The following is a 26,585-nucleotide window of genomic DNA, read 5'->3' on the forward strand; positions in this document are numbered from 1 at the left end:
CATTAGTGCCATCCCCGGTGAAAGATATTGGTATTTCAGCGAAAACGAATTCTCTCCTGATTTCCTGGTCCCATGGCTCTGGGAATGTGGAAAGATACCAGCTGATACTAATGGATAAAGGGATCCTAGTTCATAACGTTGTTGTGGACAAATATGCTACTTCCTACACTTTTCATGGACTGACATCTGGCCACCTCTACAACCTCACCATTGTAACTGAGGCCGCAGGGCTGCAAAACCGAAGGTGGAAACTGGCCAGGACAAGTAAGTGCCCCAGCTAGCTGAACAAGAATGATGTGCAAATCAAGGAAAGGTTTAATAAACAAGGCTTATTAATGACTTGAATAATGATAACATAGGACAATTTGAAATTCATATGTCATAGAAGGCCCTTAATATGTATCCACTTTTCTAATTAGAAAAACAGGGGTTCCCTTTATTCCAAAGTTTAGACTAGCCCTTGGCAGCATTCTGAAGTAGCAACGTTAATTACTGATAGAGTCCCAGCTTCTCATTTCAGTATGCCAGTCTCCCTTCTCTTAAACAGGATTCCATTGCCCTTGTGCCTTCACTCACCGCCAACCAGGGTACTTTTCTCACCACTACGTGGGGACCCACTCCTGTGAAACAGCCATTTCCCCAAAGCTCTGCCCAACAAAGCATGCCCTGAGACCCAGAACTCCAGGACCTGTCTCACAGCCTAATATAGCCCGATAAATTGATCTGTGCTGTTTTAATGAATAATTCACATACACACTAATTCATTCATTCAATATTTATTGGGTGTAAACTGTATGTTAGGCGTTGAGGATATAACAACACCCAAAAGAGACAGAGTCTTTGCCCTCATGGAACTTACATTTTAGTAGATTCTAATGCTTCTGGTGGGTCTAACGTGTTAATAAATACACTCTCTTGGGAAATTATCTAATTTTAACATAAACTCAAATATGTAGTGCCTTAAAAATGATTCTAGCGATGAGAGTTTCTGAAAGTTTCAGAGGCTTGTGGAAATGGACTTGGATACCAGTACATTTACATATACCTTTCACATCACATCTCAAAGATGTATAGACATTCCCAACAAAGATATACCTTAAGAATTATTTATGTATATCAAGAGCAAATTACACTTCTAACTGATCTATGCAAAATCATTCTTTTAATGAAGTGTTGTTATTTTATATTATGCCATTAATGAAGCCCCAAAATACAGCATGAGCAAGAGGTAGAAAAAATATTCACCAAAATATCTCTCCTTTGTGATCATTTTTCATTGACGAAATAATGATACAACTTTTTTTATTTTTTTCGAGGAGGAGGAGTAGAAGAAGGACAAGATAAAATTTTAATTTCGGGATCAGTGAGTCATTGACACAACGCTTAAGCTTTTGCACTCGGATGTCGAGTGTGACTCGACACCGTTAGCATTAGAATAAAGGAATCAAGAAAAAAGCAAGCGAGTGCAAAGGGTTAAGCTTTAATTTTATCATCCTTTAAAATGAAAAATAAAGTATTTTTAGCACACAAAATTTTGTTATAGCCGATCAGTTGACCAATCGATTTTGTGCTTGCTATTATTAGATACATAAAGAGTGGAAGAAATTAGGCAGATGACGACCTCTCTGAGAATTTTGACCAAGCCCTCATTTACCGATAGGACCCCAAGGCTCAGTGAGAGGCAGAGCTGCCCAGGGCTGCCCAGCCAACTCGACTCAGTCTGAGCCAGAATTCAAATTTCTGCTGCCACGTTTGTGCTCTTTCCACTAGCCATATAGCCATTCTTTGGTTTTGCAGTATTATTTTTGCCTCATGAAGATGTCCTTTTCTTCTGTGCAGGGAGTGTGGCTTGTCAAGATTAAAATTCAGGTCAAAATTTGGCCACAAGACTAGTAAGATATCTTAGTTAAAGTCACTTGTCCTTTCTTCCTAATTAGCCCCCATGGAAGTCTCAAATCTGAAGGTGACAAATGATGGCACTTTGACCTCTCTAAAAGTCAAGTGGCAGAGACCTCCTGGAAATGTGGATTCCTACAACATTACGCTGTCTCACCAAGGGACCACCCAAGAATCCAGAATATTAGCACCCCAGGTTACAGAAACCCAATTTAAAGGCTTAACCCCTGGACGACTTTATCAAGTTACCATCAGCTGTGTCTCTGGTGAATTGTCTGCTCAGAAGATGGCAGTGGGCAGAACAGGTGAGGCTGGACCCCAGAATATTCCTTGGTTGCCCAAATCAGTCTCTGATCCATCTTAGAAGAGGAGAAGGGATACTCCTTCCCTAACCTGGGAAGTATGGCCTACATGACTGAGGGTGTCTGTGGTCAGGCCCCACATACAGAGTAAAGCAGAGGGTTAATTGCATTTACCTGAGTTATTTAAGCAAATGTGTTTGGATTGATTCCTGCATGATTTACATAACTGGCTCTGCCCTGTGCTATTTCACACCACACCACTTAAGTAGCAAAAATGCATTAGCATTGATACTAATAAATGAAATATTTCTAATCAGCATTTATAGTAAGAGCCAGTTAGCACTTACCATATTTTTACTAAATTATTTTATTAATTTAAGTCACCAAACATTTATCCAGTGCCTTCGATGTGTAAACTATTGTAGCATGAGCTTTGGGATTTGTTAAAACAGCAGGGTTCAGCAAACTATATCCTTCGGCCAAATACAGCCTACAACCTGTTTTTGTATAGCCCCACGCTGAGTGGTTATTACATTTTTAAGGGTTTAAAAAAAAACACAGAAAGAAAAATATGAGACAAAGACCCTAATGGTCCACAAAGCCTGACCCCCTTGCTCTTAAGGAAGTTACGTTCTAATCACACAAATGTAGAACATACCCACACAAAATAAAAATACTGCAGTACATTTTAACAATGGTAATTGTATTGAGATTTCCATATCAGGCACTGACTTTACGCCATTATTTCATACAGTTCTCACAACAAAACCACAAGAAAGGTCCCATTATTATCACAGTTTTACAGATTACTTGTCCATAGTCATCAGCCAGTAAACAGTGTGGCTGGAGTTGAAACCAGCCTGTCTGATTCCAGAGTCCATTCTCTGTGCTGTTAGAGATCCCAAGTAAAAACCATATGTCCAGAGAGACAAGAGAACAAACATTTCTTTCAGAAGAGCAGTAAAGACTTCCTGGAGAGCCCTAACTGGTTTGGCTCAGTGGATAGAGCATCGGCCTGCGGACTGAAAGGTCTCAGGTTCGATTCCAGTCACGGGCATGTACCTTGGTTGCGGGCACATCTCCAGTAAGAGGTGTGCAGGAGGCGGCTGATGGATGTTTCTCTCTCATCGATGTTTCTGACTCTCTGTTCCTCTCTGTAAAAAAATCAATAAAATATATTTTTAAAAAAAGAAAAAGAGAGAAACAAGGGAGGGGGATTTGAGATGGGAGGGATGACATAAGCAAAGGCAGCAGAGTCCAGGAGACTGACACGTCTGCAGAGCAAGCTGCTGGAGGCCAGCATTGGAGAGAGTGGGGCAGGAGGGAGTGTGGCTGCGGGAGTGGCCAGAAGACTGGAAGGATAGGGAGGCTTATTGTGGTAGAGAACTGCAAATGCCACACGAAGGACTTGATTTATTCTGCAGTTAATGGAGAGACCTTGAATGTTTTTGAGCAAAGGAATAAAATCAGAGCTGTATTGCAAGATTAGTGTTTTTCAACTGGAAAAGAAAGAGGAATGTTTTATGACCACAACATGCAGTCTTTTCCAAAAAATGCCACATCCATCAATGTCACGGTCATTAGATGCAACATCAGTATTATCTCTAGAGCTGGTGTGCAAACAGCGTTCATATCAGTAGGTTATTAACAGTGTTACAGAAGATCGCATTACTGATACACTACTAAAGTGAGTCGGGCATATATTTCTTGAGTGTTAAATGTCTTCATAGTGAGGAAAGAACACTCATTTGCAATCCACGAACGTCAGGTGGGGATAGAAATGTTTTGAATTGCAGATATTAGGTCTCTGATCTCCTGTCGCCCATGAAGAGTGAATAAGTATCCTTATTTTTGGTTTTGAGTATCTCCTTTTTGACATCATTTCACCATTTAGTTCCAGAGAAAGTTGGGAACCTGGAGGCAAACAGCAATGGTTCGGTGAGGTCCCTAGTAGTGAGCTGGTCGCCCCCTGCTGGAGACTGGGAGCAGTATCGGGTCCTGCTCTTCAATGACTCGTTGGTGCTGCTCAACATCACCGTGGGAAAGGAAGAAACACATTATGTCATAGATGACATAGGGCTCATACCAGGAAGACAGTATGAGGTAGAAGTCATTGTTGAGAGTGGAAATCTGAAGAACTCTAAGCGTTGCCAAGGCAGGACAGGTAAGCAATTATGAAGGTGTTAATGACTGATGTAATCTTAATTTGGTCCCTTTACCAAGTAACCCAGGTAGCTGTCAATGTCATTTTCTGAATTTTAGATATTATATATTTGCAGACTGAAATAGGGTTACTAATTTTGTCAAATAAGAACATTAGAAATCCCTTCCACCAATAACACCATTATTTTTATACAGTCATGAGCCGCATAACATTTTGGTCAGTGACTGACAGTGGTCTCATAAGATTATAATGAAGCTAAAAAGTCCTATGACCTAGTGGTGTCATAAACGTCGTAACATCACAGCTCAATGCATTACTCACATGTTTGCAGTAATGCTGGTGTAAACAAACCTGCTCTGCTAGTCATGTAAAAGCATAGCATATACAGTTATGTGCAGTACATGCTACTTGATGATAAAAGACTATATTACTGATGTGTATATTTACTAGACTATGTTACTGACCTGTATATTTACTATACTGTTACCTATTTGTATATTTATATATTCATTGCATATGTGAACATTATTTTAGAGTGCACTCTTTCTACTTATTTAAAAAAAAAGGTTGCTGTAAAACAGTATGTCATGTTACAGCAGAAGCAGCCTCAAACATCTCATGTTTACTGCACTGTTTGTTTTGTGCTTAATTTAATCTTGTGTTTGTTTTGTTCATCATGACTCCTATGTGTATAAAATCCACTGCCAATGTTGCCAGTAAGAGGCCACATTGAGAGATTGACCTGGAAATGAAATTGAAGTGATTAACGACTACGAAGGTGGAAAATCAGTGATGGTTATTGCTCATCAGTCAGGCATGTCCCATTCCACCATAGCTATGATCTTGAAGAACAATAAGGTGATGGAAGCTGTTAAAGGATCTGCTCCATTGAAAGAAGCAAGACTAAACAAAATTTGAGAAGGGCCTATATCAGACATGGAGAAACTTCTAATGACCTGGATTGAAGACCAGACACAGAAGCATGTCTCTTTTAGCACCACGACCATCACGGCCAAAGGAAGACGTCTGTTTGCGACGTTGGGAGGAAAGGCTGTACCCGACTATGATGTTGAATTTCCTGCTAGCTCTGTGTGATTTAAATGATTCAAGAATCATTATTCATTACACAATGTGAACGTAACTGGTGAGTCTGAGAGTGCCAATGTGAAGGTAGGAACATCTTTGGGAACGCTAGATAAGCTGATTGTGGAGGAAAATTACGTTCCAAACCAAATATTCAATAAAAATGAAACCTCCCTATTCTGGAAACAGATATCTAAAAGGACTTTTATCCATAAGGAAGCCAAGTCTATGCCAGGTCTCAAGGCTCTTAAGGACTATTATTCTTCCTTGGGAACAAAGTTGCAGGCTACAAATTGAAAACCCTTCGTGGTCTGGCACAGTGAGAGTCACGGGACCTTCAAATATGCCAGTAAGCATGCACTGCCAGTGTACATCCTCTTCCAGAATGCCTTCCTGAATGGCTGTGGTTGGAGAATAACATACCTTTCAAGATTTTGCTTCTTGTTGGTAATGCTCCTGGATATCTTCCTCTTATTGGTGATCTTCATCCCACATCAACACCACCTCTTTGATCCAACGAATGGACCAAGGAGTCATAGGAGCTTTGAAGGTCCTGGTGAGGATTTCCCCCCAGGCTACTGCTGTAGCTGAGGAAGACACTGAGAAAACACTGATGCAATTCTTGAAGGATTCAACATCTATAACTTCATCAAGAGCCTTGCTTCGGCTTGGGGTGATATCACCAAGTATATGAATGGCATCTGAAAGAAGAAATTCAAGAGGTTTGTCCATGACTTCAAAGGATTTGCCAAGGGGGAGGAGGTTGCAAAAATCAACAAAGCTGTGATTGAGATGGCAATCAACTTTAACCTGGGAGTGGAGGAGGGTGACATTGAGCTCCCAGAGGTGCTTCCTGAGGAAGTGACTAATGAGGAGTTACTGGAACTGGAGCAGGAACACATGGATGAAGACGGAGTAAGAGAAAAGGAAACCAGGAGAAAGAGAACCCCCAGGTAAACTCACATCGAATGGTTTAACAGAAGCCTTGCCAACCTCAACAAGCTCTTAAAAAGTTTGAAAGCATGGACCCCAACACCGAAAAGTTTTCATTAATAGAGAGGAATGTTCATGGTACATTGTCTGCTTGCAAGCAAATCTGTGATGAAAAAAGAAAAAGAAACAAATCAAGCAAATTACCATGTACATATTTCTGAAAAGAGGGACACTTCTTCAAGTAGAGACTCAGGCTGGTCCTTCAAGAGGGATTCTAGAAGAAGGCATTGTTATCCTGGGAGATGACAGAAAATGCCTTTGGTGGACAGAAAATTCACAGTATAATTTTGCACATTTGATTGTGTCTTATGGATTAGCACTTTACTCTTAAAAATGTCTCCTAAAAGTTTTAATAATAAAAAGTGGAAGAAATTTCAGTTATTTGGATAATTGGAGTCTTTAATCAGATATTATTATTATTAGTTACCAGCTATATTATTCTCCCTTTCATGAACACATCAGTGTTCCTCCCTTAGAAATGAAGGGAAAAATCACTTTGTCTTCCCAAGCTAGGGAGGCAACAGACACTCCTAAACCTCCCAAAGTACTCTGTGGTTTTGTGGATGACAAGATCGAATTAAATATTTTCAATTCATAGAATTCGTATGAAGACATAAGCACTCATAAAGCATTATGTGGCCAAAAATAAGAGACCCCGTATTTTCCAATAGTATTATTTTGAATCCTTATTTCTGTTTGTTTTATTAAAAAAATATCTTGTGATGAGTTTTTATTTTTTCTTAATGTTCATAAGCATTCGGAAAAGAAAAGCTGAGTTGGAATACTTCTGTGGATGGAAGAAAACAGCTCTAAAGAATATGTGAGTGTTTCTGAGTCAGTCAGTGACCCAGGTCTCCATTGCTTTTCCTCAGTCCCCATGGCTGTCCTCCAGCTTCGTGTCAAACACGCCAACGAAACCTCACTGGGCGTCATGTGGCAAGCCCCTGCTGCGGAATGGGAAAAATACATCATTTCACTCGCGGACAGAAACCTCTTGCTCATCCACAAGTCACTCCCCAGAGATGCCAGAGAATTCACTTTTACTGACCTGGTGCCTGGACGAAAATACATAGCTACTGTCACCAGCATAAGTGGAGACTTAAAAAATTCATCTTCAACGAAAGGAAGAACAGGTAATATTCTTCATAAACTTTAGGCTTTAGAAGTATCCTGTCTGCTGAACTGTTTAACACTCAACTTATAAATGTTCACTAAATGCCTTTTATGTGCTGGGAATTGACTTATGGATCCTTTCTGGGTTTTGTTTTTTTGTTTTTACTAATTTCAGCTCTTGTCTTTAATAGTTCTGTGTTTTGTTTTACTGTGAGTTTATTTTGCTAAAATTAAAACAGAGCAGAGAACAACCTTTCCAAGGAGTTTTGCTGCAAAGGATAGCCAAGAAATAGGGCAGCATCTGAAAGAGAAAGTATATTTGGAAGGAGGATTATTTTTTAATGATAGAATAAATGACAACCTATTTTAAAAGAAAGAGGAATGGTAGGAATGGTGAGGCTATCCAGAGAGAGGGAAGAATTGTTGTCATTATTCTATGAAAAAGCAAGGAGTATTGGGATCTGTAGCACCAGTGAACGAATTGGCTTTGGAAAGGATACGAGTAGTAAAACTTGAGAGTCCAATGGGAGAGAGTATATGGGTGCAGATACAGCAAATAGATAGATGTAGTGGTAGCATTTATCTTTTGATAACTCTCATTTTCTAAGTGAAATAGGAAGCAAGGTCATCATCAGAGACATCCCTTTCCAATTTATGTCCTGTATTTTATTTCTCTCTTCTTTTTTAACCCCACCAAAAAAAATGTAATTATTGTATCCTTGGATTGACCCACCAGTTTACCAATTTTTTCTTCATCTTTTCCTCCTGTATCTCAAATTCCATCTTGTATTACATTTTTTTATCTTAGAGAACATCCTTCAAATTTCTTTACTGAATTGTTTACTGACAAACTCTCTACATTTTTGTTTTTTTGGGTATGTCTTTATATAATTCTCAACTTTGAAAAATATTTTCCCTGGGTTATAATTTTATTGAAAGTTATTTTCTCTCAGTACATTGAAGATATTAATTGAGTCTTTCTGAAATTTATTGTTGACATTAAAAAGTTAGCTGTCAATCTAATTTTTATTTCTCTATGTGTAATCTGTTTTCTATGATTGCTTTTAAGATCTGCTCTTTGCCTTGGATGTTCTGCTGTTTCACAGTAATGATCTAAGTACATTCTTCTTTTTGTTTATCCTTGCTTAAGATTATTGGGATTTCTGTATTTGCAGATTAGTATCTTTCATCAATCCTGGAAATTCTCATCTATTAACTCTCTAATATTGCTCTTGCCTTTTCTCCATTCTGTGTCTCCTACTGGTATTCTAGAATATTTTATATATATGTGTGTGTGTGTATATGTATATATATGTATATATATACAAATATATACATGTATGTATCCTACCTAATAATAGACAAATATGCAAATTGACCGTACCTTCGCTATGCCCACGATTGGCCAGGAGGCGCGGGGGGGCGGGACTCAGGGTGGCCGGGGTGGCCGATTGGGCCAGTGGGACACTGAGCTCGCGTCGCCAGCGGTGGCGCGAGCTCAACATCTGCGCCATGGCTGTGCTGCGGCACAGAAGAGGCCTCTGGGGCAGCGAGCTCACGTCCCACTGCAGACCATCAAAAGCGGGGGAGCTGGGTGCCTGTCCGCTCCGGCACCAGGCCTTCCAGAAGCCTCCGCTGCGCCAGAGGCTTCTGAAAGGCCTGGTGCACCAGCGGACAGGCACCCAGCTCCCCCGCGATCGAAAGCAAAAGCGTGTAGGGGACCCTACACGTGCATGATTTAATCATGCACTGGGCCTCTAGTATGTATATACATATACATATATATACACTATATATGTGTGTACATATATATAACGTGTGTGTGTGTGTGTATGTATGTATATGTATATACATATATATATAGTCTGGTTAATTTCCTCAGCTCTTTGTTTTAGTTCATTAATTCTTTCTGTGTTTCTTTCTAAACTATTCTTAAGTCTACCCATTAAGTTTTAATAATTGATATGTTTTTCACTTTTAAACATTTTCTTCGATTCTCTTTAGTCATATTTCCATTCTCTTCCTTTATTGCTCTAAGCTTATTAACACTTTTCATTTTACATTTTATATCTGATAATTATTTGAAATCTTCAGAAGTGCATTTCTGTTGCCTATTGGGTTTGCTGCCTTTTGCTCATGGCACTTTACTTTCTTAAATAATTGTGACTTTTTTACTATAAACTCACATACTTTAGGATTTTATTCTGTGGGAACTCTTTGATGCCTTGTTTGAAAGTGGGTTTCAAAAAGAACTTTCTTTTCATTTGATTCTTTCAGGTACACAGGACTACTATCAACCCAGACCTATTTTAATCTAAATTGTTACCTTGAGATCTTTTGATCATCCAGGTCTTATGAATTTAAGTTGCAAGTTTACTGAAGCTGTCTTGAGGTTATGGATTCTCAGAGGAAATTTTTTCTTTTCCATCCACTGTTAAAGAGGTTGGGGTGATGTGGGGAGTAAAAATGGAATATTTATTTCATTTACAGTTAGAATACAACATTTCAGGATTCTAATGTTACGAGGTTCCTCAGCTGGGAAAGTCCTACACTTTGCCTCCTATTTTGTAGATCCTGCAAAGCTATAAAGTCAAAGCTTAAATGTATGTTTAAAAGATGACTTCAGGATGAAAGTCTACTTCAGTTATCCAGTTACCTCTTTATGACTTACTTTTAGGTCTCTGAGAATTTCTTACCTTCTTGACAACTCATTTATGCATTTACATATTTGTGTTTTATTCACTACATGTAGTTGTGTTGATGGGGAGGGGGGCTTCATCATCCTATCAGAAATGGAAGTCCAAGACATTGTTTTAGAGTTAGGATCATTTTAATTATTCCTACCGCTTACAGTGCTGGATCATATGGTAAGTATATGTTTAACTTTGTAAGCAACTGTTTTCCAATGTCATTGTAAAATTTTACAGCCCCACCAACAATGTATGAGATTTCTAGTTCCTCCTTATCCTCACCAGGTTTTTTTGTTGTTGTTGTTGTTGTATGTATTTCATGTTTTCATGTTGTGTTTCATGTTTTCAGTTTGCCTTTCCCTAATAACTAATGGTTTTGAGCATCTTTTCATACACTTATTTACCATCCATTTATCTTCTTTGGGGAAGAAGATATTTTCAAATATTTTGTCCATGTTTGTTTCTTATAATTGAGTTTTGAGAATTCTTTATTCCAGGTATAAGCCCTTAGTCAGAAATGTTCATTGAAATGTTCTCTCCCAGTCTGTGGTTTGTCTTTTCATTAATTTATTAGTATATTTTACAGAATATACACTTTTTATTTTCATGTCTAATTTATAAGGTTTTTTCACAGGTCATGCTTTTGATATCATATCTAAGAAAGTTTTGCTTTGCTTAAGATAAAGTCACAAAGATTTTCTCCTAAAAGTTTTTATAGTTTTAGGTTTTAAATTTAGATATGTAATTTTTTTGAGTTAAATTTTATATGTGTGTGATATATGGGTTGATGTTTAATTCTTTGCATATGAACATCTAATAATTCCAGCCCTATTTATTAAAAGACTATCCTTTTTCTACTTAATTGCCCTTGAATCTCTGTAAAAAATCAATTGACTATACATGTGTTATTCTATTTCTGGACTCTCAATTCTGTTCTCTTTATCTATGTGTCTGTCCTTTTGCCGGTATCACACTGTCTTCATTACTGTCGCGTTCTAGTAAGTCTTGACATTAGATGATGTTAGTCCTCTATTCTTGTTCTTCTTTTTCAAAATTGTTTTGACATATTAATTCCTTTGCTTTACACATTAAATTTGGAATTAAAATTGAATCTTCTGATCATGTATATTAATGTTTTTTCTAGCTTTATTGAAAAACAATTGCCATACATTACTATAAGTTTATGGCATATAGTGTGATGGATTGATTTGCATATACTATGAAGTGTTTACCACAATAAGTTCAGCTAACATCCATCTTCTCTTGTAGATACAATATACAGGACAAATATATTCTCCTTGTGATGAGAACTCATAGAATTTACTCTCATCCAATTTCCTATATGTTATATAGCAGTGTAGCTATAGTCATCATATTGTACTTCCCTAGTGTTTATTTATCTTATAACTGGAAATTTGTACCTTTTGACCAAAATAATATTGTTTAATAAGTATGTTTGTATCTGAATCCAAAAAGTCAATGAATTCTGAGAAGAGTTGTGCCAGGGTCAATTGCTTTGATTATCATAATTCAGGGAAGAGGCACAGAGTAGATATATGTTGATTAAGTGCCAACTTCAAGATTTGTGTGAGAGATATGTCAGTGGATAGACTAGAAATCACAGTAGGTACCAATTAGGAAAAGGGCTCAGGTTCACAGGTTAGACAGATCAGGATTTGAACCCCAAATTATTTGCTAGCACTATAATATAGACTAAATTACTTATATATTATGATCTTTGGTTTCCTCCTCAGTAAAGGGACTTAAAATGAACTTAATAGAGTTTTGAGTATCACACAATATAATCTCTATAAAGCATAGAGCCTATAACTGGCACACAGCAGTTATTATTATTACATGACAATATAATTTAGGTTATTGTAACATTTTCATGTATACTAATAAAAGTTCTCTTGAAAATGTGCCAGTAAAGAATTAACCGGTTTTCTAGACTACAACCTAATCATCAGGTTGAAGGGATTTCCCAGTACCAGCCATAACAACCATCAGCTCAGGTAGATGGTGTGGCTTTCAGTTCTAATGGGATAAGGGCAGATATATATCACATTAAGTAAGCAATCTTCAAAAACAGCAGCCTTTCATTATTGAAAATTTTAAATCAAAACTGTTTAATAGGCATGGTGTCATCTCATCTTTGGATCCAAAATAATTTTGATTTCCCACATAGGCAGCTTTTTCATAATAGTGTAGTCTCTGTGGGGGAGTAGTTTGCCATATGCTACAGGAAATAGAGCTGAGAGTCTATAACAAATATATATATATATATATATATATATATATATATATATGCGCGCATCTTCAGGACTGTCTCCATATTTTACTTATTTTTATTACACTTCCTTAGGGTGACTAAGTATCATCTGTTTTTCCCTCTCTCTGTCTACTGCTTTAGTGCCTGCCCAAGTGACTGGCTTGCATGTGGCCAACCAAGGGACAACCAGCAGCCTCTTTACTAACTGGACCCAGGCAGTGGGAGACACAGAGTTCTACCAAGTCTTACTCATCCATGAAAACGTGGTCATCAAAAATGAAAGCGTCTCCAGTGAGACTAGCACATACAGCTTCCACTCCCTCAAATCAGGCAGTCTCTACTCCGTGGTGGTAACAACAGTAAGCGGAGGGATTTCTTCCCGACAAGTGGTGGTGGAAGGAAGGACAGGTAAGAAGAGCACATGGACCTCCAGAGTTCCATTTTTAAAATATTCCATAAACAGGTTAATTTCAGATCTTCCTAAAAGCCAAGTTTTGGTACCATCCAGAAGGTACATGTTGCTCTTCCAGGAATGGAAATGGGGGGCTGGCAGGATGAGGGTAGGAGACAATGAATTCTAAATTTTCTAAAATCTCCAATAAGTGACAGAACTCCGAAAAACCTTTGTGATGACATGATAGTCATTTGATGCCAAATCTCATCCATTATACATGATGAATTGATATTGACAGTTATATGAAAACTAGAGGCCCAGTGCACAATTTCATGCATGGGTAGGGTCCCTTGTTCTGACCAGCGATTGGAGCCAATTGGGGACATATCGCCCAGACCCGATCAGGGCCGATCGGGCCGGGCTGGCCGGGGGGCGGGGGGTGGGCAGGGACTGTGGGAGGTTGGCTGTGGGAGCGCACTGACCACCAGAGGGCAGCTTCTGCATTGAGCATCTGCCCCCTGGTGGTTAGTGCATGTCATAGCGACCGGTCGTTCGGTCAACTGGTCTTAACGGTCGCTTAAGCTTTTATATATGTAGATATTTAGCTGAAGTTAATTAACTGATGATGAAAACAGTCATGCAATTTGTATATACTATAGGACTTTATTCTGATAGCCATCAAGGGCAGTACTATTTACTGTACACTAACTTCTGATACAATACCACTGTTAATAATTTGCAAACTACTTCTAGCCAGGGAACTCCTGAAGGGCATCCACATCTTTTCCATTTTGTATACTTGGTGGATCATAAGCTCTCAGTGAATGTCTGTGGCACTCAGCCTCAGTTAAAATAAGCCAATGATTATGGTTGACACCAGAAAGGCCATTCTCACCACAATAGCTCTTTCTGACCACAGCTGGTCCAATGGCCAGACTTGTTGATTCCAGGAGAGGATTCTAGGTTTGTTTGTTTTTGCCACTAGAGGGCAGGAAATACTTTGCAAAGAGAAAAAAAAAAAAACACACCTCGGGTTGTGTTAGTTATTAGACTCCCCAGGAATAAATAAATTCATCACAAGAAGATCAAAGCTATGCCCAAGCCTAAGCTTTCTAGCAAAGCGATTGCATTCTTTACCGTTTTACTCAGTCATCATTATTGATGAGTTTGATTCAAACTCTTTCATTTGGATTGTTAGAATGTTTGTTCCCTTTCCTACAGAGGGAACATCCTGACACATTTACATCAAAATGCCTCCACTTAAAATACTTTATGAACAGCTACACAATAAAAATGCAGTAGGGCCCCGCCAGCCAGCCTGTACGGCTCAGTGGTTGAGTGTTGACCCATGAACCAAGAGGTCATGGTTCAATTCCTGGTCAGGGCACATGCCAGGGTTGCAGGCTTACTAGCATCCAAAAGGTTTCCTTGCGTTTTCATTTTGGTTTGCCTTCTGATGTGAGAGCACTCAGCTTCCAGAGCACGTCTTAACCTCTTTCTTATAATCAGATTTGATCTCCTGAGTTCACACTGTTTTTTGTGACCATGATAAATGACTCAAACTTTTGATTGTGCTTTTCTTTTTAAAATATTCTCCCCCTTTTAAAATCCTAGTCCCTTCCAGTGTGAGTGGAGTAACGGTAAACAATTCTGGTCGCAATGACTACCTCGGCATATCCTGGCTGCCGGCTCCTGGAGAAGTGGATAACTATGTAGTGACCCTGTCTCATGGTGGCAAGGCGGTTCAGTCCCTCATTATCGCCAAGTCCGTCAGCGAATGCTCCTTCAGCTCCCTCATCCCTGGCCGCCTCTACGATGTGACCATAACTACAAGGAGTGGGAAGTATGAAAATCATTCCTTCAGCCAAGATCGGACCGGTAAGTCTATGAGAAGGTACAGGCTCGAAAAGAGCCAGCTTACTATGTGGCTCAGACATCTTAGATCTGCAGTATTTCTGTAAACCTGGGAGAAAAAGCCATTGAGGTCACAAAATTGTCACAGAGTCATCATATTTTGACCTAAGAAACACCTATGTGAGGAGAAATTACCGTCAGAGTAAGATGAACAATACTTTCATGGCTAGAATTCATATTATATTCAAACACAGTAACAGGTTTTTCTGTTTAGAGAGTACTTTTTGGTTGCTAGACTCTGACTTTATATTTATTAACTACATTAACCCTTAAAAATTCTTTATTGAGGTAATAGTTGTTATTATTACTCCCATTTTATTTATTTTTTATTTTGTTGTTGTTAATCCTCACCCGAGGATATTTTTTCCCACTGATTTTTAAAGAGAGTGGAAGGGAGGGGGAGAAACAGAGAGAGAGAAACATCAATGTGCGAGAGACACATTGATTGGTTGCCTCCTGCACACGCCAGGGATGGAGCCTGCAACCGAGGTACATGCCCTTGACCGGAATCAAACCCACGACCATTCAGTCCAAGGGCCGAAGCTCTACCTCTGAGCCAAACTGGATAGGGTTATTATTCCCATTTTAGAGATCAGGAAACCAAAATTAAGGTTAAGTAACTTGGCTACTGTTTAACTTGTTAACTAGCCAGTGCATTTAAAATCCTAGATTTAAACCCAGTTTTGAATGACTCCAGAGCCTACTAAATTCTTTTTTCTTTTAAATTTAGATTCTTTATTATTTAAAGTATTATATATGTCTTTTTCCCCCCTATTGATCCCTCCCTGACTGCTCCCACCCCCCAGCACATGCCCTCAACCTCTACTGTCTGTGTCCATTGTTTATGCTTATATGCATGCATACAAGTCCTTTGGTTGATCTCTTACCCCACCCCAACCCCTACCCTCCGCCTTCCCTCTGAGGTTTGATGGTCTGTTCAATGCTTCTCTGTCTCTGGATCTATTTTGTTCATCGGTTTATGTTGTTCATTAGATTCCACAAATGAGAGAGATCATGTGATATTTATCTTTCTCTACTAAGTTTTTCATCCTGAAATCCTTCCTGAAATGTCTGTTGGTCAAGACCACTGTTCATCCTTTTTTACACAGGGTGAAAATGTGAACGTTTATAGTTCTGGGACCAGGAACAAAATTTTAGCAAAGGCAATGAATGCCAAGTTTCTGCTGTGCTGGAAAGAACTAAATTTAAACAGCTAGCATTTCCCCAATATACTTTTTTTTTTTTAAAGAATAGTTTGTTGATTTTTAGAGAGGAAGGGAGAGGGAGAGATTGAGAAACATCGATGTGAGAACACAGCATCGATTGGCTGCCTCCTGCAGGCCCTCTACTGGGAATTGAACCAGCAACATTTTGGTGCTGGGGCCGATGCCAACCAACTGAGCCACATGGGCCAGGGCCACAATATGATTTTGCTTCCTGGGGTTTACATCTGAGATTTCTGCTTAAGGTTGACATTAATATTTGTCAAATCTTTCCTGCTGAGCTATGAGTTGATATTTTCATTTTAAAATGTCAGTTTTTCTATGTGGATCTGGAACAATTACCAATATCCTATGACTTCACACATGGTCTGAATCTAGTAGGCACTCAAATGTTTGATGAATCAGAATTCACTTAGATCAGGGATTTTCACCTGGTGCTCCATGTGTAGACTTTAGTAATGCAGTAATCCCAGAAATCGTCCCTGAAGTTGTTGGGGATAGGGAAGGTATGTACATTTGGGGGGGGGGGGGAGTGCATGATTTCTTTCAGATTCTCATAATTTCTGTGACCTCAAAAAGGATCAAGAACCACTGATTCACATTGTTAGATCATGCTAGCTTTGAAAGTGTTTGCTGGACAATCTAATCCCATCTCAGTTGGAGATAAAGTCTCAGAGAGAAACTGGCTTCTCCATAGTCACATGGTTGACCAGTAGTCAAGTTCAACCTGCCTCCAGCACTATTTCCATTACATCTTGCGATCCCTGAAAGCACTAGTCAGGGATATAGAGATATTCCCTACCCTCAAATGATTTAAAAATCTAAATATACTGATAATCACAATAATATCTTAAACCTGAAAAAGCAGATTTCCATTCACAAAGCAGCCTGACGTTAGTGTCTTATATTGATCAACTTGGAGCCTAAAAAATCACCAAAAATTAAAGGATATGCCAACCAACGACTAACTCCTTGCTTCCCCTCAGTATCAATTCATGAATGTTTCCTATGCATCTGATCTTTACATTGCAAGGCCTTTTGCTAAGATTGTTTTTAAACACACAAAAAATGATTCTTTTTTCAAAGCACCTTCTTGAAAAAAGAGGGTGCTGCACCAGCATGAACTTGGATTTGGTGCACGACTAATCAAGGCAAACCATTAATGCTGACAAATCAGTTCAACTGGAGAGTCATGTCTGAGCTACTGTCTTGTTGATTTGAGCTGATTGTCTCAGTGTCCTTTTCCTTTTCTAATGTTCTTGTTCTACATTTCGGATGAAAATATCAATATTTCTAATTCTGTATCACATCAGCTCACCGTGCAGCAAGGCGAGTCTCACACATTACCTCCAGTTCCACCTGGAGAGCCCCTTATTGCCTTAGCATGGTATTCAGCTTGATGTTTCTTTCAATAATAGTTGCTTTGCCTTCAATAAATTGCTTGGATCATTGACCTTTCTTAACCCATGCATTCAACATCACTTCAGAATTTCTCCTCCTTAACTCTGTGATAACTAAATTCTAGCAACACTGTCATTGGTTTCAGGTAAATATCTTGAAAAAAGCATACCTATCTGTGGTGAGATTTATTCCAATACAAAAACTAACCAGTACACATAAGCCAACAAAGGATAGTAGTGCAACTTGTAGGTGTGAGAAACATCATGAAAAATGTAGCTTAGATGCCAAAATACTGACATTTAATGAGATACCTCTCTCGCACACAAGTGGAAGAGAAGACTTGGACATAGGCTGGGCATGTGGCCAGAGCAGAAATCCTGATTTACCAAACACAGAGAGGCCACACAGACCTAAAAGACATGCTAGTACAAGTTTAGTACTCTGGATCTGAGTTCATACCTCTTTCCAGTGCTCCTTATATATTTATAATATCCAGTTATAGCCACATAGTAATGACCTACTGTTGAGTTAAAATACAGCCCAAAGGATAAATTAGAATACCCTTAATATTATGCTCTAAATACAGATTTTAAATTGTTCCTGTTGACAAGTGTTTATTGATTGATCATTTGAGAAAAAAACCACAGGTACACAGAATTGTATTTTTGTTTATATATTTATGGGGGCAGGGGGGATATCTCAGGTGCGCAAAATTGGATTAATCATAATTCTTGGTTCTTATTTTTAGGCAGTTAAGTTAATTTAGACAGAAATTTTAATAAGTTAATATGTACCTGAAATAAAAACTAGAAACCTGACACTAATATGTCAGATAAGGTGATTTCCACTTTACTAGTCGATCCCAAGATAACCATCAACCTGACTCCAATTTTCATCTTTCTTGCTTCCCACCTTGCATATTTTATTATTTGTTGTTCTAAAATTATAAGTTTTTAAATTTTCAGTTGTTTTAACATAAAAAATGTATATTTTATGAAGTATATAATCTTTTGGGACTTCGGTCTTTTTAACTTAATAGTATATTGATAAGAGTCATTCAGATTTTGTGTTTTAATCTTAAGAGCAAGAAATCTATATTTTTTGTGTTTTGAGTTAAGAATAAATTAATTATGACTGCTATATACCAGTTCATTCATCTAATCTCCTATGGATGGGCATTCTCTCTCACATTTGGTTTTATTAGGCTTTTTAATTTTACCAATCAAATCTATTTAAGATATATTTTTCCATGGCCCGGGCTTATATTTCCTTGATCACCAATGATGTTGGACATATCTTCATGTATTAATTAATCATATGTGTTTCCTCTTCCACTTTTCTTTTGGATTGTTTATACTCTTCTTGGTGACTTTTTATCATGTCTTGAATCACCAAGGTATGTTGAAATTACTAATATCATCGCCATCATTCATATTAACAATCAGTTACCATGTTTAATGTTCTGTTTTGTACATGACATTCTGTGTAGGCTAAAAACAGGATTAGAATTAATTCATCAGATTCTTTTTAAAAATCCATTTAATCATTCCAACGTGTAACAGTCTTTTCCCTTCAGAAATGTGTGATTTAAAGGTCTAAGACTTTTATTTAAAATGCACACAATAAAAATCTCCTCACTTTCTCATGTTGTCCCAGGTTGTCATCTGTGATCAATTGCTCACTAAGAATCAGTAAATCTTGAGCAGTTCTCTCTTCTGTTTTCAGTGCCTGACAAGGTCCAGGGAGTCAGTATTAGCAACTCGGCCAGGAGTGACTATTTAAAGGTATCCTGGGTGCATGCCACAGGAGACTTGGATCACTACGAAGTCACCATTAAAAACAAAAACAACTTCATTCAAACGAAAAGCATCCCCAAGTCTGAAAATGAGTGTGTGTTTGTTAAGCTAGTTCCTGGACGGTTGTACAGTGTCACCGTTAGTACGAAGAGTGGACAATACGAAGCCAGCGAACAAGGGAATGGCAGAACAAGTAAGTGGGAAGACTGCAAAATTTGATGGTCGGTTGGGTCTTGAATGTCACTAAGTAAATAATTTATCTGAACCTTGAATTTTCTCTACTTAGTTATCAATAAATTACATTCCCAGTAAGTCTCACTCAGAGCTAACAGCGTTTAGCCCAGCCATGGCCTACAATTATAGGAGATTTATTGGAAGATAAAAGCAAGTACACTTGGCAAGCAAGAGGGCCAAATGTCCCATTTTTCTTCTCTGTCCTCTTGCATTGTGCACTGTGACATTTAAAGTTCTGGACATTTTGTTTTATCTTATGATTGAGGTCATAACTCATTTTACAATTAGATTCCACCAACATTTAGCATATAAGATTTATGTCAGGAAAATAACTACAATTTTAGCAGTTGCTTTTCAATTTTTCTTGTTTAATTATGCATGAAGTAATTTAAGTGGCCTATGTGGGCAAGGGAGATGTTTACCAGTGCCTTGAATGTGATTCATAAATTATTGTGTAGGTAAACTTTGATCAGTCATTTTCCTGAAGTGTCTTCTAATACTCCTCCCTAGTCCCAGAGCCTGTTAAGGATCTAACATTGCGGAATAGGAGCACTGAAGACCTTCTCGTGACTTGGTCACGAGCTGATGGGGATGTCGACCAGTATGAGATTCAACTGCTCTTCAATGACATGAAAGTATTTCCTTCTTTTCACCTTGGAAATACCGCAACCGAGTATCGCTTCACCTCCCTAACAGCAGGGCGCCAGTATAAAATTCTCGTGTTGACGATCAGTGGAGATGTACAGCAGTCAGCCTTCATCGAGGGCTTCACGGGTAATTGGAAATATGCACCTTGAACCTGACTAGTTATAGCAGTGTACAGTTGGCCCTTGAACAACATAGGTTTGAACTACGTGGATCCATTTATATGCAGATTTTTCAATAAATATATTGGAAAAATTTTTTATTTTCTTACTACCATGAAGCAGTGATATCTGTTATTCTAGGCTACTCTAAAACCATCGTATTTCTGCTTCTTCATTATCAATGAATGAATCATTACACCTGTAAATAATATTATTTTTTCACATTATTTTCTCATTTCTGATGTCTATTCTTAGTAGTATGTATAACATTTACAGTGTTTTGTGTCACATAAGACAGTATTGATGTAGGTGCTGACAACTAGACAATTCATCTTGTGAACAGATGGCATAAACTTACGGTATCGATACATACAGTAAGTACTATAAATGTATTTTATTTTCCTTACAATTTTCTTAATATTTTTCTCTAGCTTACTTTATTATAGTAATATAGTATATAATACATATAACATACAAAATATGAGCTAATCAACTGTTTATGTTATTGGTAAGACTTCCAATGAATAATAGGCTACTAGCAGTTAAATTTTGGGGGAATCAAAAGTTATATGCACACTTTCAGCTGCATAAGAAAGGGGGAGTGTCAGTGCCCCTAACCCCTACCTTGTTCAACGGTCAACTGTACTGTAAGTGTAAATATCTTTGTTGCTTGGGGATCACTTCTTTGGAAATTTATTAGTAGTGCTGCTATAATAGTTAATGTTTATTAACAGTTTACTATGAACCAGACCCACAGCAAAGCACCTTACACATACATTCTGTTCAATCCTCACAACTTTATGGGGTGGTTGCTATTATTATTACCATTTTTCTGATGAGAAAACAACCTTACAGAGGTTAAGCAATTTGCCTATAGTCCCAAGCTGGTGAATGAGAAAACCAGGACTTGGACCAAGGCAATCTAGCCCCTTGCTCTATTACTGGCATCGTTCACTTCTACTCACTGGCTGAGATGCCACTCTAGACTTCCCTCATTAACTTCAGTTCAGGCAGAAGAGTCAGAGAAAGATGGTAAATTGATACCAGTTTTTTCTATGTGTATGCTTTCAGTAGATGCCAGAACATAAGAAGCACAAAAACTTTGGTTGAAATTCCCACAATTCATTCTCTTAAGTGATGACTTTTTAATTTATTTTCTTTTTCAGTTCCTAGCACTGTTAAAAATATTCACGTCTCTCCCAACGGGGCGACAGATAGCCTGACAGTGAACTGGACTCCTGGTGGGGGCGATGTTGATTCCTACACAGTGTCCGCATTCAGGCAGAACCAAAAGGTTGAATCTCAGACTATCCCCAAGCACATCTCTGAGCACACGTTCCACAGACTGGAGGCTGGAGAGCAGTACCAGATTGTGGTTGCCTCAGTCAGCGGGTCCCTGAGGAACCAGATAGACGCGCTCGGCCGGACAGGTAAGCATCCACCTGGAGAAGGGCCGAATTGCTCTCCATAATGGGACAATGGATGTGCTTAGTAACTCACAAATCAAAAATACCCAAATTTAAAGCCACCTAAATTTGTACAATTCAATACGGTTTTAAGAGCCTTTCTCATATTTCTTTGCATTTTTCTTTCTTATTGGAGATTTTCAAAACAAATGAAAGGTAATTAGGAACCAAATCATATGAATAAATTTTTTAACTTGCTAAAGGCTTTAAAATTTTAACAAGCAGACTTCTATAATTATGCATTTTTCAAAATATTATCCCTTTCTCAAAATTCTTTTTTAAGAAAAAATATACCTATGCCATCTACTTCACTTGTGATAGCTAAAGAACAAGTAATAAATCCATGAATAATGTATATGTTTACTTATATTACTATCACTATTAATATATTACTTTCAAAACAAAAATCACCTGCAAGCACCTGCTACATGCCAGACATCTATCCTATATAATAAAAGCCCAGCGACCATAACGGCGTAACGACTGGAATGACCGCTTGACCAGTCGCTGTGAGGTGCATTGACCACCTCTCGGTCCCTCCCCCGCTGCCCTCAGGCTTCAATCGCAGGATGGCGAACGGGGAACTGGGGTGGGTGGCAGTGGGGTGGGTGGCGGCCAGGTGGGACTGGGGACTGGTGAGCAGGCGGAAGATGGCCCTGATTGCAGGCTAGGCTTAGGGACTCTACCTGTGCACAATTTTGTGCGCTGGGCCTCTAGTATATATATAAAAGCCTAAGTGACTGTTATGACCAAACAATCAGAACAAGCGGTCAACCAGTCGCTATGATGTGCACTGACCACCAGGGGCAGATGTTCAATGCAGGAGATGCCCCTGGTGGTCAGTGCACTCCCACAGCCAACCTCCCGCGGCTCCTCCCACTCCAGCCAGCCAACCTCCTGCAGCCCTCCCTCTGGGCCCTGATCGAGGGGTTGGCCGGCCAACCTCTCACAGTCCCTGCCCCCTGCCAGCCATCCTCCCCTGATAGGCCCTGATCGGGGGGGCCAGCCAGCCAACCTCCCAGGTCCTTCCCCCTGGTCAGTGGACCCCCTGATAGGCCTCAATCATCAGCCAGGCTAAGAGACCCCACCCATGCACAAATTCGTGCACCGGGCCTCTAGTTTAAAATTATCTCTAGTCACACTTCCTGGTAGAAGATCATCATCTCTACTTTAACAATAAGGAAAGTAAGGTTAGAAAGTTTATGAAACATTATCTAAATACATGTAATAAGATCTAGAGCTATATTTCAAATCTAGATCTGTCTGTCTCCAAACCTCATGCGCTCTCTACTGTGACACATTACCTCTTAGGTGTCTTTCTTTCTCATAACCATTTATTTAGTTGTGGGGCCTGAGCCTTACTATGTCTCCAATTGACATATTTCCCACCATGTGTCAATCACTGTGCTAGAAAATGGGAATTCAGTAGCAAGATAATGCCCTTGACCTCAAGAAACTTATAATCTAGTGAAGGAGACCCAGAAGTAAAAAGGCAATGACGGTATAACATGGTCAGTGCTAAAATAAAAATGAATATGGGGTACTCTAGGAGCAAACAGGAAGGGCTAGGGAAGGCTTCCAGGAGTTAAACAGACACTAAGAAGTCATCCTGATGAAGCAAAACCTTGGCACACTGGGGACCCTTACACTGTTCAGTATGCTAGAATAAAGAATATGAGCCATGTGGCCAAGGAAGTAGACAAATAAAATGGTGAAGGGCCTTGTATGCCTTGTGAAGGTGTTTAGAATTATGGAGAGCCATTGAAGGGTCATCATTATGGGTGTACTATGAGAATATGCTAGATACACGTGTAGTTTGAAACTGAGAGGTAAGGAATCAAAGGGACTGGTCAAGTGACTTGTAATAATGTATGAGAGAGATGACATTGTCTTAGAGTAGTGGTATCAGACAAGGTGAGAAGTAGAGAGATCCAAGAGAAATAAGATTTAAGAGACAGAAATTATAAGATTAATGATTAATTATATGTAGAAGGGTAAGAGTTTCTGACTTAGCCAAGAGATAGAATCAAAGGACAGTAAGGAACTTATGGGAGGGAGATGAAGAGTCCAATTTAGGCATCTTGAGAGTTGGACATCTGTGGAACATCCAGAGAGAGAGATGTTATTTGCAAAAATAGAAGACAGGTCTGAAATAGGAGCCTAAGACAGAAAATAATATTAACAAATAACACTGTTTTGCCTTTCACATCAAGAGCCACAGTACAAACACTATTATATACTACTACTTAGGTCAAGGCTTGAAGCTTTGACTTGAATTAATCTTTGGAATAAATGTCCAAACAAGCAACTATATATTCCAAACTATATTCATTGAAGGTAAATTTGTTCAGCATTCTTGCACTCTCTAGAAAAATACATATACATCACTCTGCATATTAATCAGTGTCACTTCTATGAATTATTCTACTTGTTTGACTTCAAGAACCTGTCTAAATTCACAGAAAGAAATGGAAAAATCAAAGCAGTACTATAGATAATTCAGGACAAGAAATATTTTCTCCTAAGGGCACATGGAAAGTGTCAATGCAATAATGAGGCATCATCTTCTATCTGCAGTTGCTGTCGGAGACTTTTTCTCAGCTGGTTACTTTATCCTAAATGATGAAACCTGCTTCTTTTCTTCCTTTGCAGTCCCAGCATCTGTCCAGGGAATAATTGCAGACAATGTATACAGCAGTCATTCCTTAATAGTAAGTTGGCAAAAAGCCGTTGGCGTGGCAGAAAGATATGATATCCTACTTCTAAATGAAAATGGGATTCTTCTGAGTAACACATCAAAACCCGCCACCACGAAGCAGCACAAATTTGAAGACCTGACACCAGGAAAGAAATACAAGATACAGATCCTCACTGTCAGCGGAGGCCTCTTTAGCAAGGAAGCCCAGACAGAAGGCCGAACAGGTAATTCCCACAGCCTGCTGTTTTGTGTGAGATAGCTCCTTGTCTGCTATTCCTTGAGAACAGTAGCCTCAGAGGGATGAAGCAACATGGGGAGATCACATATATTTCTTGACACCATAGGAATGGAGACATGATTGACCACGTCCACATCAGCTGGCCTGTGGACACCATTTTCAGCCCACCATACTCCAATTTAGATTTTTCACGAAAACTGTTTCTATTAGTTCCCTAAGGCTGCTATGGTAAATTACCACAGATTTAGCATCTTAAAACAGTATCAACTTATTATATTATGGCTCTGGAGGTCAGAATCTGAAGATGGGTCTTATGGGGTGAAATCAAGGTGTTAGCAGGGTTGTGTTTCTTCTAGAGACTTCAGGGGAGAATCTATTCCCGCCCTCATCTCTTCTAGAGGTCACTCAGGTTCCTTGGCTCATGGCTTCCTTCCAGCAGTGGTAATACCCCGCCTTCTGTGCCTGTCACCAGATCTCCTTCTTTACTCTTCTGTCTCCCTCTTCCATATTGGACTCTTGGGATTACATTGGTCACCACCCAGATAATCCAGGATAAGCTCTCCATCTCAAGATCCTTAATTTAATCACACCCACCAAGTCCCTTTGGCCACATAAGTAATAAATTCATAGGTTCTGGGGATTAAGACAGGGACATCTTTGGAAGCCATTACTCAGGCAGCTCTGGTCTAACTGACTACTTCTTTATTGAGGACCTGTGTCTGAAAGGGGGGTGATGGTGAAAGATTCATGAAGATGAATTAGGCATAGTTCTTGTCCTGGAAGAGCTGACTGATCACTGGGCGAGACAGACCATGGAAAAATAATAACAATGCATTGTGATAAGGGTGTTGGGTAAGAGAGGAATGTCGGACATAAAGGGGAGGCTGGGGTTGGATGGAATTGGGAAGTCTTTGTAAGAATGACATTTCAGTATTGTCATGAAGGATGAAACAGTACTCCCCAGGGAGAGGAGGCAGACAGACACCCTGACACCATGTGCAGACAGATTATCCCGCGCCAAGACAGAGGTGTGAGAAGCAACAGTGAGGCTTTATGGAGGGCTGAGGTGTGTGTTGCAGGATGGGGAGTGAGGCTAGAAAGGCAGGATGGGGCCAGGTTAGACAGTACCTGGTACGCCTTCCCCAGGAGCTTACTTTTCATCTTATAAGCCAGTGGTCAGCAAACTCATTAGTCAACAGAGCGGCAAACAGCGGCTCGCGAGCCGCATGTGGCTCGCAAGCCGCAGTTTGCTGACCACTGTTATAAGCAGTGAAGAAGCAATAAAAGTTTTTCAGTCAGAGAGTGAATGTTTTGTACCTTAAGAAAGGTAAACCAGATGACAGTGGGGGGATGGAGTGAATGGAAAGAGACCAGGCTGGGGAGACCTGTTCATTAATTCATTCGTTATTGAGTACCTACTATATGCTAGGCACTGCTCTAAATGCTGGATACATAGAAGTGAATAAAACAAACCCTCATGGTCATGAAGTTATATTCTAGTAGGCAAGAAAGGCAATAAACAAAGAAGAAAAAAATATAGAAAAAGAGAATAAAATCAAGAAAATGGGATAGTAAGAATTAGAGACTTACTCCAGAGACAAATGGTAGGGGAGGGGGTGGTTAGAGATCAACCAAAGGACTTGTATGTGTGCATATTAGCATAACCAATGGACACAGACACTGGGGCAGTGGGGGCTTGCCCTCAGGGGTGGGAGTGGGGGAGTGTCAATCAAGGAAAAAGGAAACATATGTAAAACTTTAAACAATAAAAAAAAAAGAATTAGAGGCTTACAATTTTACTTTATTTTTTTAAATATATTTTTATTTATTTCAGAGAGGAAGGGAGAGGGAGAGAGAGATAGAAACATCAGTGATGAGAGAGAATCACTGATTGGCTGCCTC

General features: G+C 39.2%; 1 protein-coding gene across 1 annotated transcript in view; it reads left to right on the forward strand.

Annotated features, from left to right (window-relative positions):
* Positions 1-26,585, forward strand: part of PTPRB (protein tyrosine phosphatase receptor type B) — a 108,634-nt gene that overhangs the window by 35,917 nt on the left and 46,132 nt on the right. The window contains exons 6-15 of the mRNA XM_054718844.1: positions 7-264; positions 1,938-2,201; positions 4,093-4,362; positions 7,311-7,571; positions 12,655-12,921; positions 14,522-14,785; positions 19,171-19,434; positions 19,986-20,249; positions 21,448-21,711; positions 24,400-24,669. Coding sequence (XP_054574819.1) covers positions 7-264; positions 1,938-2,201; positions 4,093-4,362; positions 7,311-7,571; positions 12,655-12,921; positions 14,522-14,785; positions 19,171-19,434; positions 19,986-20,249; positions 21,448-21,711; positions 24,400-24,669 — 2,646 coding nt within the window. The remainder of the gene's footprint in view (positions 1-6; positions 265-1,937; positions 2,202-4,092; positions 4,363-7,310; positions 7,572-12,654; positions 12,922-14,521; positions 14,786-19,170; positions 19,435-19,985; positions 20,250-21,447; positions 21,712-24,399; positions 24,670-26,585) is intronic.

Source organism: Eptesicus fuscus, chromosome 7, assembly GCF_027574615.1.
Source record: "Eptesicus fuscus isolate TK198812 chromosome 7, DD_ASM_mEF_20220401, whole genome shotgun sequence".
Taxonomy (NCBI): domain Eukaryota; kingdom Metazoa; phylum Chordata; class Mammalia; order Chiroptera; family Vespertilionidae; genus Eptesicus; species Eptesicus fuscus.